The sequence below is a fragment of the Pteronotus mesoamericanus genome, unplaced genomic scaffold (genome assembly GCF_021234165.1).
Source record: "Pteronotus mesoamericanus isolate MK-2021 breed Mesoamerican mustached bat unplaced genomic scaffold, CSHL_Meso_final scaffold_31, whole genome shotgun sequence".
Taxonomy (NCBI): domain Eukaryota; kingdom Metazoa; phylum Chordata; class Mammalia; order Chiroptera; family Mormoopidae; genus Pteronotus; species Pteronotus mesoamericanus.
Window position 1 is genome coordinate 12,927,478 of NW_026555312.1, and position 14,668 is coordinate 12,942,145.

Below are 14,668 nucleotides of genomic sequence, written 5' to 3' on the forward strand. Positions count from 1 at the left end.
GGGATTCATCCCAGGGATGCAAGGAAGGTTCAATATTCGAAAATCAATCAATGTAATATATCACATAAAGAAAAGAAAAGACAAAAATCACATGATTGTATCAATGGATGCAGAAAAAGCATTTGATAAGGCACAGCACCCATTTATGAAAAAAAACACCCATTCATGATAAAAACACTCAGCAAAAGGAGTAAAGGGGACACACCTCAACATAATAAAGGCCATATACGAAAAACCTACAGCCAACATCAGACTCAACAGGCAAAAACTAAAAGCTTTCCCACTAAGATCAGGAACAAGACAAGGATGTCCACTTTCACCACTTCTATTCAACGTAGTATTGGAAGTCTAGCCACAATGATCAGAAAAGAAAAAGAAATAGAAGGCATCCAAAATTGGAAAGGAGGAAGTAAAACTGTCATTGTTTGCAGATGACATGGTAGTGTACATAGAAAACCCTATAGACTCCACTAAAAAACCACTCAACCTGATAAGTGAATTTGGCAAAACAGCGGGATACAAAGTCAACATTCAGAAATTGAAGGCATTTTTGTACAGCAACAAATATGAAATATCAGAATCAGAAATCAGGAAAAATATCCCATGTACTATAGCAACAAGGAAAATAAAGTACCTAGGAATTAGCAACCAAAGAGGTAAAAGACCTGTAATCAGAAAACTATACAATGCTGAGGAAAGAAATTAAGGAAGACACAAGTAAATGGAAGCATATACCATGTTTATGGTATATGTATTGGAAGAATTTTCATCATCAAAATGTACACACTTCCCCAAGCAATTTATAGATTTAACGCAATCCCTATTAAAATACCAATGACATAGTTCACAGATATAGAACAAACATTTCAAAAATTTATATGGAACCAAAAATGACCCTGAATAGCTGCAGCAATTTTGAGAAAGAAGAACAAAGTAGGAGGGATCATAATACCTGACATCAAACTATATTAGAAGGCCATTGTAATCAAGACAGTCTGGTACTGGTATAAGAACAGACACAGGTCAATGGAACAGAATAGAGAGCCCAGAAATAAACCCATGTCTCTAGGGTCAATTAATATTTGACAGTGAAGGCATGAGCATACAATGGAATAAAAATAGCCTCTTCAGCAAATGGTGTTGGGAGATCTGGACAACAACATGCAAAGAAAAAAGAAAAAAGAAAAAAGAAAAAGAAATTCAACCACCATCTTTCACCATACACAAAAATAAACTCAAGATGGATAAAAGAATTAAATATAAGCTGCAACACCATAAAAGTCCTAGAGGAGAACATAGGCAGGGAACTCTCAGATATTCCACATAGCAATATTTTCACCTAGAGCAAGGGACATAAAGGAAAGAATAAATGAATGGGACTTCATCAAAATAAGAAGCTTCTGCATGGCTAAAGAAAACATCAGCAAAATGAAAAAGGGAACCAACCATATGAGAAAGTACATTTGCCAATGATACCTCAAACAAAGGTTTGATCTTCAAAATGTATAAAGAACTCACACAACTCCACTCCGGGGAGACAAACAATCCAATTAAAAAATGGGCAAAGGACCTGAACAGACACTACTCCAAGGGGTACATACACAGGGCCCAGAGACATATGTAAAGATGCTCAGTGTCACTAGCCATCAGAGAGGTGCAAATTAAAACCACAGTGAGATACCACTTCACACCAGTCAGAATGGCCATCATAAACAAATCAACAAATGACAAGTGCTGGTGAGGTTGTGGAAAAAAGGGAACCCTAGTTAGTCCACTGTTGGTGGGAATGCAGACTGGTGCAGTCACTATGAAAACAGGTTGGAATTTCCTCAAAAAGCTAAGAATGGAACTGCCTTTTGATCCAGCAATTCCACTGCTGGGATTATACCCTTAGAATCCTGAAACACCAATTCAAACGAACCTATGCACCCCAACGTTCATAGAGGCACAATGTACAATAGCCAAGTATTGGAAGCAACCTAAGTGCCCATCAATAAATGAGTGAATCAAAAAACTATGTTACATTTACACAATGGAATACCACACAGCAGAAAGAAGGAATTCCTACTCTCCAGAATAGCATGGATGGAACTGGAGAGCATTATGTTAAGTGAAATAAGTCAGGCGGTCAAAGACAAATACCATATGGTCTTGCCTATAAGTGGAACTTAATTGACAAAACAAACAAGCAGGAAAAATATAACCAGCAACACTGAAAGAAAAAACAAACTGACAGTAACCAGAGGGGAGAAGGAAGGAGGGTAATGGGGAAAGGAAGGGGATGGGTCAAGTCAAGGAACATGTACAAAGGACCCATGGACAGAGCCAAAGTAGGAAAGGACTGAGGGTGGGAGGTGGGGGTGGGTGGGTCAGGGGAAAGTGTTGGCAGGAAAATGGAGACAACTGTAATTGTACAATAAAATAATAAATTAAAAAAAACCATTTTGGTCCTGCAGAATGATACTTTGTCATATGACAAGGTAAAGAGATACAGGAGACCCTTGCACTTCATTTTTTTTAATGGAATTTTTTACCCCTTTGACAATATTTATTAGGGGATAACACTGTCAACATTGGAATTCAACAATGTGCAAGAAAAAAACACACATTGGAAATGCAGTATTGTCTTTGTTAATTGTTTTCCTATACATTACCAGATTTTTTTTCTTTTCCAACAAATTTAATCTACTCAGAAAACCAGTAGGTAACTTAAGGGACCAGAGCTGGTAAAATAATTGTTTGAACCTCAAGTTCAGATTTTCAATATCTGTGGTGAAGTATTTTGAAAGGCTGATGCTAACTAAGTCCAAGGCCAGTTGACAGAAAGTGTAAGAATTTTGAGTGAACTGATTTCTCAATATAAAATTATTACTAAATTATGGGTATGTAGCATGTCCTTTTTAGAGTTTTTCTTCCCAGTTAAATTTTTCCTCTGTAAGTTGATTTATAAATTTATTATAGAAGTTATTTATATTATATATGAAAAATATATATTATATGTAATACTATATCATACTTATAAGCTAAGTTCATTTTCTGGGATGTTTATATTAACAGATAATGAGGGAGGTTTTCTCAATGAAGAGCCCTTGAATTATAAAACAATTCTAGAATTTTCTGGCTATTTCAGCTACAAATGGCTTTATGTGACATCTGTCTCAGAGAAGCCATTCTTCAGGGAAGCTGGTGGCATGCTGGATACATTAGCTAATTCAACCAGAGGACTCAGTTGTCTTTCCTAAATATGACAGATGAGCAAGGAGCAAATCAAAGCAGAAAAAAAGAGTTTTAACGCCCAGAATTCATTACGGCATTTAAACAATCAGAATTTTACTTTATTTTAGAGTAAGTTTACAGTTGGAAAAAAAGAGATTTATTAAAGCCACACGTTATTTATATGGACAAAACTTTTATTGCAAAACCTTGGTACATGAGCATTTAGTAATTTTAATTCTATATGGATATAGAAGATACTTAAAAAACAGAAATGATGTATTCCAAAGGCTGTAATAGGCACAATATATATGCTTGTATTGAGTATGCAAGCATTATACTATAATTCATTACACAAGATCCAAGAAGTTGCAGATTTTTAGCACTATATTCTAAAAAGATACAAAGGAGTATCATATTATGTTGAAAAGCAGGTACTACCAATACTACAAAATAGGAGCGGCAGGCCAAACCAACAAACAATTCCTTGGGTTTTGTAAGAAGTAATACATTTATGGCTTTTTCATGTTCATTTTTGAGACTGCTTAGCAACTCTGGCAAGTGGAAAAGAAGAAAGTGGTCTGTAATAAAATATTAAAGACATCACTTACAAGGCATCTGATATTTAACAGGTTCAAAATTGGTAAACAAAAATTGAGCTTGATCTTAAGAGTAAAATTGTGAGGTATTGTATCTGCTTCCTCCCACCAATATTTTGGCATGAAAATCTTTATGCAGAAAAATAAAAGTTTTCCAGGTGACAAGGCAGAAAAATATTTATGATAAATCATTAGCATTTACTTTTGGTTTTTAGTAACTGTAAAGAATATAGGTCTTCCAAGGACCAAGAACCTGGATATGGTCCTTAGTATGGAATTTTATTTTGTTTTGTGAAAACATGGGTTGAAATATGTATTCATGCTGACAGTGTACCCACGCTGATAAACATGTTGGAAAAATAAGAAAATAAAAAGCAGATTTTTTCAGAGCATACTACCACTACAGCATATTGAAACTGTGTAAAGGGTAAAAATGTACATCTTAGATTCTCAAAGGTTTTATTTTCCAGCTAGCCATTAAACATAAGTGCAAAAATGAATCATGCGATATTTTTACCTATAATCTACTGTGCTAATGGTAAGAGGGAAACAATTTTTTTTCCCTTTAGATGTGTAATGCTCACAAGTATAATGTGGAACTCAAACCACACACAAAGGCAAATCATGAAGAAATGTGAACTATTTCAAAATGCCCATGGAAGCATGCCAGAAATGATGCTGTTTCTATAGCACAGAATTGTTGGAGGCCACAGCTAAAGCAGTAGGAGCTACTGCAACTTCTAGGTCTTTAATGCTGCTTTTTATTTATTTATTTTAATTGGGAGATTCAGATCAGGGGGTTGGGTCTTTCTGGAGGTTAGCCCATAATTTCTGCAGGTTCAGTGACCAACTTGGATCCATCCCATGTTGTCTTGAACTGTTCAGGAACAGGAAATTCTCTCTGGAAAAAGGTAAGAGGAACAAAGTTATTTAAACCAAGGCTTCCTTTTGCAAACAGATAGAAGGCTGATTAGTGTCACATGATGGACACAGGCATTTTATGGAACTCAAACTTGTATCATGGAGAAGACTTCTATGTCACATGGAGACTTGCATAGCCATGTGTCAGTTCTGTGAGTGTCTGCCAGTCTCATCATTAAAGCTAGAACTTATTAAGAACCAGACATTTTTTTAAAGCACTGAATATACGTTAACCCAGTTAATCTCCTATGTCCCCATGAGCTAAGTATCACTGAGATGCAATCTACAGCAAACAGAGGCCTGAGAGGTTAAGCCACTGACCCAGATGATGTCATTAGTAAGCAAAGCGTCCAGAGTGTAAACCTAGACAGTCTCTCGTACCCATGACTCACCACCAAACTCAAACATGCACAGGAATCAACTGGGGATCTTGCTAAAAGGCAGATTTGGATTCAGTAGATCTGCGGGAGAGAACGACAATCTGCACTTCCAGCAAGGTCCCAGGGGATGACAAGGCTGCTGATCCCCAGTCGCACTGAGCTTTATCTGGCGTTATCTGTCTACTCTTTGAAGAAATATAAAAATGCGCTTCAGGTTGTATATACATTTCTCACCCTTCATCCAGCCACCCTACTCTTCCCATTGGAAAGTACATGTACATGTACCACACGCACGCCGTGCGTCACACATACCTCCACCTGCCCCCCTGCCCCGCTCTCTGCAAATGCAGAATAGCCAACATATAAGTAGCTGGAAATCTCTCCTTTCCCCATGAGGTTCTCCAGTCATTTCAGAAGAGGATCAAAAAGGAAGGCGTGGAGCAGCCGTCTTGGCCCTGGCTCCTGTGGCTTCCCTGGACTTCTATACACACAGCACTGTTGAAACCACAACTGTCTGATAAGCTGATGCCTGTGCTCACAATTGCTAAGATGTGATGTTTCATGGGATACACACATGAGTACATATCTTCCTACATGTAGGATCCAACTATTTCTTCTGGAAGAAGCCACTTATTTGTTTTAAAGGGATAGCCCTTTCTATCATGAGTGATGAATTCTCCCTGAGTGAAACCTTCAATGCAAAGCTTTATGATAAAGCAAAGAAGCCACAGTCTTAATAACCTTGTGTGTGTAGCTAATATCCCTCCTGGGGCTCTTCTTGATGAGTACACAAGGCCAGGTAGAGGATACCCTGGAGTGAAGGTACTGAAGTGTAGAGAAGATAGTAACTTCTCTACAGCCATTTGAAACATTTGGGGGGCGTAAAGTGATAGTAATATGATGACACATCTTCTCTGGGGGACTGATTTCTTTTGGGATGACTCCGTCCCTACGCTCCATTCATTCCCAGATTACAATGCCTACGGCAGGACTTCCATATTGCTCTCTGTTACCTTTAACTGGACAAAGCTCAAAGAGGGCCTAGGACAGAGGGTGAAAGATAATTTACGTATAGAGGGAAGACTATGATATCATGCTCAGGTTTTCACCAATACCCTTCCTTAGATCGGTGGATCTTACTCTTGGCTCCATATTGGAATCATCTAGGAAGCTTTAAAAACACAGATATCTGGATCCCAAGCTTGGGGATTATAGATTAATTAGTCAGGAGTACTCATCCAAACCCCAATGCTTTTCTTAGTCGATCCAGTTCCCATGCAGCTGAGCCTTCTGCTTAAATAGCTGCAAAGGCCAGGACTCACCCTAATTGCTGGCTCGCTTCTCTGGACCTGTCCTGTAGTGGCTTTAGCACTTCAGTAGCATGTTTTTGGTGGAGAATATGAGAAGAGACTCTTCTCTAAAGCTCAGAGTCAGGCTGGCCACATACCTAGTCATGAAATATGGCCCAGTGCTAGCAGGGTTTTGTTTTTTAGACTTAAATGATAAATTGTGGACTGCAACATGTAGGCTGTGTCTGGGTGGTGCTGGAGAACTTACTGAGAGATGGTGAAAGGGGAGATTAGCAGGTATTTGGTCCTGCCCAAAATATCAACGCTTAGAAAATGTCCCTGGGTTCAAATAGCCCGTAACATTTATTTCTACTTTGGGTTTACAGGACTAATAAATAAAGAATACTCCCATGTTTTATTGGTCCCATAATTGTGCTGTGGCCATATTGCCAATCATCACTCTTCTTGCCTCGGTAGCCGGGATGGTAATAGCTCGCAGGGTTAAGTAGGTGGGTTGGGGTTTGAATCTCACGGAAGAGCAGGATTTATATTAACTATTGACCAAATGTCTCCATTTGGACAGAACCGATGACTTGCAAGGAAAGGAGAACATGAGAGCAGCCATGTTGCCTGCCCAAGGAGATTAACCCGAGTGCGGAGAGTGATTGACTGATGGGGGCCTCCTGTTCCAAAGGTTTGCCTCTAAGTCATGTTTTCTCCCATGCTTCCTGGTTCGCTGCCCTCTCGCACAGTGCGAATCAGAGGGAATGATCTCAGAAGTGATAACTAGTAAAAAGCAGTAGCTTGCTCCCAAACAGTAACTGCGGGCAGGTCTACCACACTGTGTGATGCAGAGGATACATTTATTTATACTTCCTTTTCAATGTGTGAGTATATCTGCATGCTTCTGTTAGAAGCTGCTTTGTTGGGGAAAAGAGGCAAAGAAAATAAATGGTGGCAAAATAGCCTGGGCTAGTGTTCCTCTGAAAGGTTGCTGGATGGACTGAGGGCCTATTAAAATACAGAGTCCCAGACCCCGCTGCAAGCCTCCTGAATCTCACTTCCGAGAGCAGGCTTTGCAAGCAGGCATGTTCGTCAAGCTTCTCAGAAGATTCTTTTGACATCCCCTCAAATCTGGGTTTGAGAGCCTCCGATGTAAAAATACTTACACAAATTGGCCTACTTAACTATTATCATCCCCTCCATTTCCCCCCCAAAGCATTTCTCCCTCTTTTCTGTTTGCTTCCACCATAGCCAAGGACAATATTTAGTCCTAACTAATAGGAACTCAGATATATGCTGTACTACGTGATAAAATTTAGCCCCTTTAGGTCATCATCAGGGACCTTCCTTGAGAGTCACAAACGCAGGAGTGAGCACCATCAAAGAAATGAAGAAGGGAAACAATATGTAGGGTGAGTCTCTGAATGCCTCTCCTGCCTGTGAATGATTCTACAAATGAAGTCATGAGTTGGTAGCTAGTCAATCTCAAAGAATGTTAATAGTGAAGACTCAAGAAAAATCCTTTACAGTCCTGTAAAGAGTACTTACATAGTCGCCATCCTGAGGGATAAGGATGTTCATTTCAGATGCCTTGGCACTCACGATCTCACAGTCTAACGCATCCTCACTGAGGTATATGTGGCAGCCTTCCGTCTTATTAATGGAAATTGTTGGCACTTTTCCCATGACCTGAAATTGAAAAAAAATATTTTGGGACCAAAACAAAGAGATCGGCATTATAATATTCCTAAATAGGTACAATTCATGGGCCTAACCAAGTTTTAGGAACAGCTGGGTCAGAGCTGGAGGCTGGTTAACAGCCCAGTCTCTAGGCTGAATTGGTAGGTGTCATTTGGGGACAGAATGAAAGGACCTCACAAGGGGATTCTCAAACCACAGGGTCTCTTTCCTGAGACAAAATAAAGGGATAATTTGAAAACAGCAGCTAATGTTGAGAAAAAGTCTTACAACCGTGTGATTGGCTTTGAAACATATATTTGATTTCATGATAAAAGAAACAAGATGCATTTCCCTTTATGTGCTTAAAATTTTAGTTTTGACAAATCTCCATAAAAGTTGGATGAAAACAGTGCTAATATTGTCATTTAAGAGCAAATAAATTATTCCGTAATTGAGATTTTTTTTGTGAACCTAAATAGAAATAAATAAGAAACACTACAATTCTTTTCACATAAAAAAAAAAAACAACTCACTGGCTGAATGTGAAGCTTAAATGAGATAATGAGCGTCTAAGTATTTTGAAATGTATTAATTTCAGGGGTGAAAACTGGAGACCTCGTTCAAGCTGCTCATTGTATAGGTAAAAGGTACCATACACAAGAGGAGGTGATTCTTTGTATTGTTTTAAAAATCTAAGTGCTATAAAAATTTCAATCAGTTTTAAATTTCTCTTTTAACAGTTAGTTTTCAGACATCCCCCCAAATCTCTATAGGGGTAGACTGTTCCCCCAATGACCATATTACAACTCTATAATTTTCCTTCTTGTAATGGTAATTGAAGTGATAAAGACATCTCCTCTTTCACCCTGAAGAAAAGGCTGGATTGCAAACCAAAGGAGCAACTCCTGTTGATGGTGCAGGTGATGTAAAGAATTCCTTAGGGGGAGTCTAGCCAGGTCACCACTCTTCTCTGTTTTCTCCTCTCTCCATAGAAACTGGACACCGAGTTGGAAGTGAACCCCAGTACAAAAAAAAAAAAAGGCAGAGGTAGTTCAAGGTCAGGTAAGCACAGGGCTTTGCCACAAACAAAATAAAATAATAATACATATCTCTGTATTTCAAGAATGTGTCAGCAGTAACATTTTTGGTGATCTAGATTTGTTTATTTCATAATGATGAAGAGCATTTGCATACTGACCAGAACTGTACAAATAGCAGGCAAGGAAAGAAAAGGAGTAAATTGCCAGTGAGTCATAGGTGATTTGTTGATGAGATAGAGTGGGGCCACATGAGGCCAGCACCTTATGCTAATACATTACATTTACATATTGCTATGTTACATGAAAAATGCTGAAATGCCCTATGTATCCAAAACTCTAAAAAAGCAATAGCAGAATTTTAAAAATAGCCCTGAATTAGTAAGGATTGTCATTTCCACAGCATTTTGGTCAATACTGCATTAGAACAGGTTATATACACACCCTTTTCCCCTGGCAGTTGCTGAACACTTTGAGAACAGAGATTGTTTCTTATCAGCAGAACTGAGCTGAAAGTCGCTCCTCTGCTGAGTGACAGGTGATACGTGACCTTGCCAGGCCAATCCTCTAGCATGTAATACATGCTTCTGTATTCATTTTGTTTTTCAAAAGCTTATTTCTCCATAAATATTTCCAAAATTTCCATGGAATCTCCTAGTCTGTTTCTCTTATAACTTGCACTCTTCTAGGATAGTTTGCCAGAAACTGAATTACAGGATCAAATCATATAAACTTTGGTCTGTGCCCTTTTTCCCTTTCAGTCTTTTTAACAGCATTGAGGTAAAATCTGCAAACATAAAACTCACCTAGTTTAAGTGTACAATCTAACCACATTCAGGAGATTTACAAAGCAGCGCAGCTATCCCTTCACTTCAGGCTGAAGCTATTTCCATCATCCTCAGAGTAACCCTGATGCCCATTGACAGTCAATCCCCGTCCTCACCCTCAGGCAACTGCTCATCTGCTTTCTGTCTCTATTGTGTCCCGGCCCCAGGCCCTTTTAAAAGAATGTAGTAAATGTTTTAAATAGATAGTGACATTCACTCAGTTTGAACATCCAAAAGTTCAGAAAGGATTCAGTAAAATGTCTCTTGTCGCTGAACTACACTGCCAAGTTTCTATCCCTCTTGGACAGATAACCATGGTTTATCCTTCCACGTTATTTTTAGAAATCCTGACCATGTCTTTTAAAAATTATGATATATTTTAAACATAGAAAGAATATTATAAATTATGTAAATACAGATATGTCTGTCAAACAGCTTTATCAGAGTTGAACATTTAGCTTATTTGCTCCTTTTTGAGGACTATAATCTTACAGTGTCTTTGAAGCCCCCTCTGTACCATCCACCACCAATTTGCCTCCCTTCTTTCCTCTGCAGATGTAACTGCTCTTCTGAATTTTGTGTTTATCATTCATACCAGGCCTGTCCCGTGGGTAAAGTGACCTTGAGCCTTTATAAGCATATTTAACATGTGGGCATTGTTTTGCATGTTTTCAATCTTTATATAAAGGGACACGTTCTATAGTGCCTGCCACTCTGTACCTTGCCTTATTGCTCAATATTGCTTTGAGAATTATCTGTTTTTATACACATAACTGTAGTTCATACATTTTAAGTACTGAACGGTGTTTTATTAGTGGGATTTATTTATTCACTTACCAGTTGGTGGACATTTAAATTTCTTTTGTTTTTATTGCTATTATGAATGAAACTGCAATAAGTAATTTTACACATCTCATGGACATATATATTAGAGCTTCTTTAGTGTATATACCTAAGAGAGAAATTGCTTGGTCACAGGCTATGAATATCTTTAACTTTATTACATGGTGTCAATTTACTCTGCACAGTGAATGCAACAGATTTACTCTCCCTACAATGATATATCAGGGGTCCCATTGTTCCATCTACTCAACAACCCTCATACCATCAGACTTTTTAATATATGGGAAGTCCTTAAGCTGCACAGCTATGATATACATGAGTCTCAGCTCATATGCTCCTTGTAAAGTAAGGACAGCCTGAATGCAAAATTTTGATTGTGAAGATCTCTTTAATTGTAGTAGTAATTTGCATTTCTATTTCTATTGGGTAGGTCATACATATTTTCATATATATATATATATATATATATATATATATATATATATATATATTACTTCAGTTTCTCCTCGAGGTTGCCTTAATATTCTTTGACTGTTTTTCTGTTGGGTTATTGGTTTTCTCTTATTGATTTGTGTTACATTCTTTATAAATTCTGGTTAAAAATCCTTTTTGATTATCTGCAGTATCATTTTTAAATCCATGGCTTGTCTTTCAGTTTTATATATGCTGTCTTCTATTGAATAGATAATTTTAACTTTAATGTGGTTAGATTCATCTGTCCTTTTCTTTACAGTTTGTGTTTATTGACCCCAAGCAACAAATGAACAAATAAAACAAAGAAACAAACAAACTCACAGATACAGACAACAGTTTGGTGGTTGTGAGAGGGGAAGAGGGATCAGGGGAGGACACAGAGGGTAAAGAGGGTCAAATACATGGTGACAGGAGACTAGAGTCGGGGTGGTGCGTACATAATGGAGTATACAGATGTTATATGATAAAGTTATACATCTGAAATTTACATAATGTTATTAACCAATGTTATCTCAACAAATTTAATAATTTTTTTTTTTACAGTGGTCGTGGTGGAAAACCCAGTAAAACAGAAGAGAAATATCTATAAAACTAGAATACAATTTTTAATGAACATCATTAGGAAACATCATATAATAAGGGGTGATTAACAATATGAAAAGAGTGCAGTAAAAGAAAGAAGTTACAGTTGGCCAAAGGAAAGAAGAACTTTAGCTTTTGCACATTATAAAATCCCACTTGGCTAAATCAAAATTATTAAAGGGATGCAGATTTTCTGTTGTTTTGCAAATTCAATTTCAATTCTACTTTCCAGGTTGTTTATTTGATCTCATTGACTCTTCAGGAAGACTCTCCCCCTCCTTACTCAGAACCAATTTTTACTGAGGGGAAAAAATTCTTCTTTGGGATGACACTATTATTTTAGGAGAATTTCTTAGTATTTTTGTTCATTCATTAGTTGATTCATTTACATCTCTTGCTTATCAAATGTTTACTGGACACTTAGCATGTGTAGGTCTGGGGCTGTAAAGATTAATTAGCTGTTCTTCAAATAGAGATGGTGAACCAGTACTTGGAGTGCAAAACAGGATGTGTTCTAAGAGATTGAAAAAGGTGAATTAACGCTACCTAAGCAGTAACAGAGGGCTTCCTAGGGGAGGCGATAGAGCCGTGCCTCGAGGGAAAGGGAGTAGTTTTCTTGGTGGACACAAAGAGCTCCTTGCAGGCAGAGTGGGTGACCTGTGCAAAGCACAGTGAGGGCAGAACATGATTAAAAGGGTGACTAACCTGCATTTGAATGTCCTTAGAGTTGATCACTTCCACAATGCCCACCACATTGTCAAAAACCAGACCAAACTTCTTACAGTTGTCTAGGAAAAAAGAACTCCACTAAATATACACAGCATATTAATTCTCACATGGTAACCATAACACCATAGTTCTGCCTTACCAATTGTAATGGAATTTATTTTCCCTTTCATCTGTAGGGTAGACTTGTTGCATTTGAAAATGTAAGCTACTTGTTTCAGTTCGGTCTCTGAAATCACAAGGTCATTCCTGTCCTCTTGGTACTCCTAAAATTAGAACATATGCAAATATTAAATATAAGGGTGTATAAATAAATTGAGTCCATTGCATACTGAAATTACTATGGAGTTCAGCATTCATCAATTATAGCTTTTTAATATGTTCTTTCTTTTAGAACCATTTTCTTACAGACTAAACTACAGGTCTTACTTTGTTGTTGTAGTGTTCAGAACAGGTAGAACCGCTGCTTGGAAGGGGGTTGATGTCGATTTGCAAAAAGTCAGGTATCAGGCCCCCTGGCTAGAGGGTTAGGGCTGGAGCGGGGATGAAAGAGCTTTATGTGGAATCTGGATGTTGAATCTGGACTTACTGATGCTGCAGCAACTCTGCTGTGTCAAGTAGGAGTTGGGCACATAGATTACTAGGGTCACTACAGAGGTCTAAATCTCAGTGTGTTTTCAGACCATGGCAACCTTTCTAGGGACTTTTATCCTCAATCCTTAGGGAAGCCCCTGGGGTCGGCAAGCAGCACTAGCTTCATTCAAAGTGTCCTTGTCCTGCTCACCCAATGGTGGAGGTGGCGGGTGAAGCAGTAGGCAATATCAGCACCTCTGTCAGTGGGATAGAATGAAACATCCTACAACCCATCAGAATGGGGCACAGATTAAAAGTTTAAGGGGAGAGTGGTCAAACACATAGAGACGGAAAGTAGAATGGTGGCTGCCAGGGCCTGAGGCGAGGGGGAACCGGCAGTTAGTATTTCAGGGGTACGGAGTTTCAGTTTTAAAGATGAAAACAGTTCTGGGGGTTGATGGCGGTGATGGTGGCACAAAATGTGAATGCACTTAATGCCACTGAACTGTTAAAATGGTCAATTTTGTATTATGTGGGTTTTTTTTTTAACTACAATTAAAAAATAATTTTAGAAGTTGAAGAAAATAATAAGAGTAAAATAATTATGAAAAATTTAAAATGTTTATGGGAGCATTCAGAAAGGCTCTGGCTTCTACGTTCGCTGTCTTTGCCTCTGTCATTTCACTTGGAAATCCTTAAGACCTTGGCACATGGCTTGGCCATTAGTCCCTTCGTCAGACCGCGTCACGAATGGAGGCTAAAGGCCTTCACTCACTATTCTCCATTTCTTTCCTTCTAACTCGAACACAGGAGCATGTTTCTGAAGAGGCTGTGATCGCGGAGCATTGGGGCCTGGAGTGTGGTTTTTGGTGGGAGATGGAGTTTGTCCTCCCTGAGCTCGCAGGCCGGGATTCTTGTATGTCTTCTGGGCATCTGTCACGTGCCGGAGCCCTGGGAAGGAAACACACAGACACACTGCTTTCCATTTTATGCGAAGGGAAATGTCCCTAACTTCTTAGATCGACATGATGTAAACAGCACAAGAATTCTGATTAATACCATTTTCATAGCGGTCTAGTGTTTTTTCAAGGTTAACATGCAGAATTTGAGATGTGTATAAGTTAGAGTTAATGGGAACACTATAAGCATTTTTTTTCAATTTGAGGAACCACTTCTTTTTTCTTTCTTTCTTTTTTTTAATCCTCACCTGAGGATATCTTTATTGATTTCAGAGAGAGAGAGAGGAAGGGAAAGAGGGGTGGGGGGTGGGGTGGGGGAGAGAGAGAGAGCGAGGGACATCAGTGAGAGAGAAACATTGATCAGTTGCCTCCCATACGCTCCCTGACCAGGGATCAAACCCGGAACCTTTTCATGTACAGGACAACGCTCCAACCAACTGAGCCATGTGGCCAAGGCAGAGGAACCTCTTCTTTAAGGTGATAAGCATGATAGGTAAAAATTCTGCTAAAAGCAAATCATTGGGCCAAAAAAGGATCACTTGATTTACTTCTTCTCCCATGG

The 14,668-nt window shown here is 38.6% G+C and overlaps 1 protein-coding gene across 1 annotated transcript in view; it reads right to left on the minus strand.

Annotated features, from left to right (window-relative positions):
* Nucleotides 1–3,389: 3,389 nt before the first annotated feature.
* CAP2 (cyclase associated actin cytoskeleton regulatory protein 2) overlaps nucleotides 3,390–14,668 on the minus strand; it is a 131,875-nt gene continuing 120,596 nt past the window's right edge. The window contains exons 9-13 of the mRNA XM_054591859.1: nucleotides 13,923–14,098; nucleotides 12,717–12,840; nucleotides 12,554–12,636; nucleotides 7,954–8,094; nucleotides 3,390–4,713 (exon numbers count right to left, since the gene is read on the minus strand). Coding sequence (XP_054447834.1) covers nucleotides 4,630–4,713; nucleotides 7,954–8,094; nucleotides 12,554–12,636; nucleotides 12,717–12,840; nucleotides 13,923–14,098 — 608 coding nt within the window. The 3' untranslated portion in view covers nucleotides 3,390–4,629. The remainder of the gene's footprint in view (nucleotides 4,714–7,953; nucleotides 8,095–12,553; nucleotides 12,637–12,716; nucleotides 12,841–13,922; nucleotides 14,099–14,668) is intronic.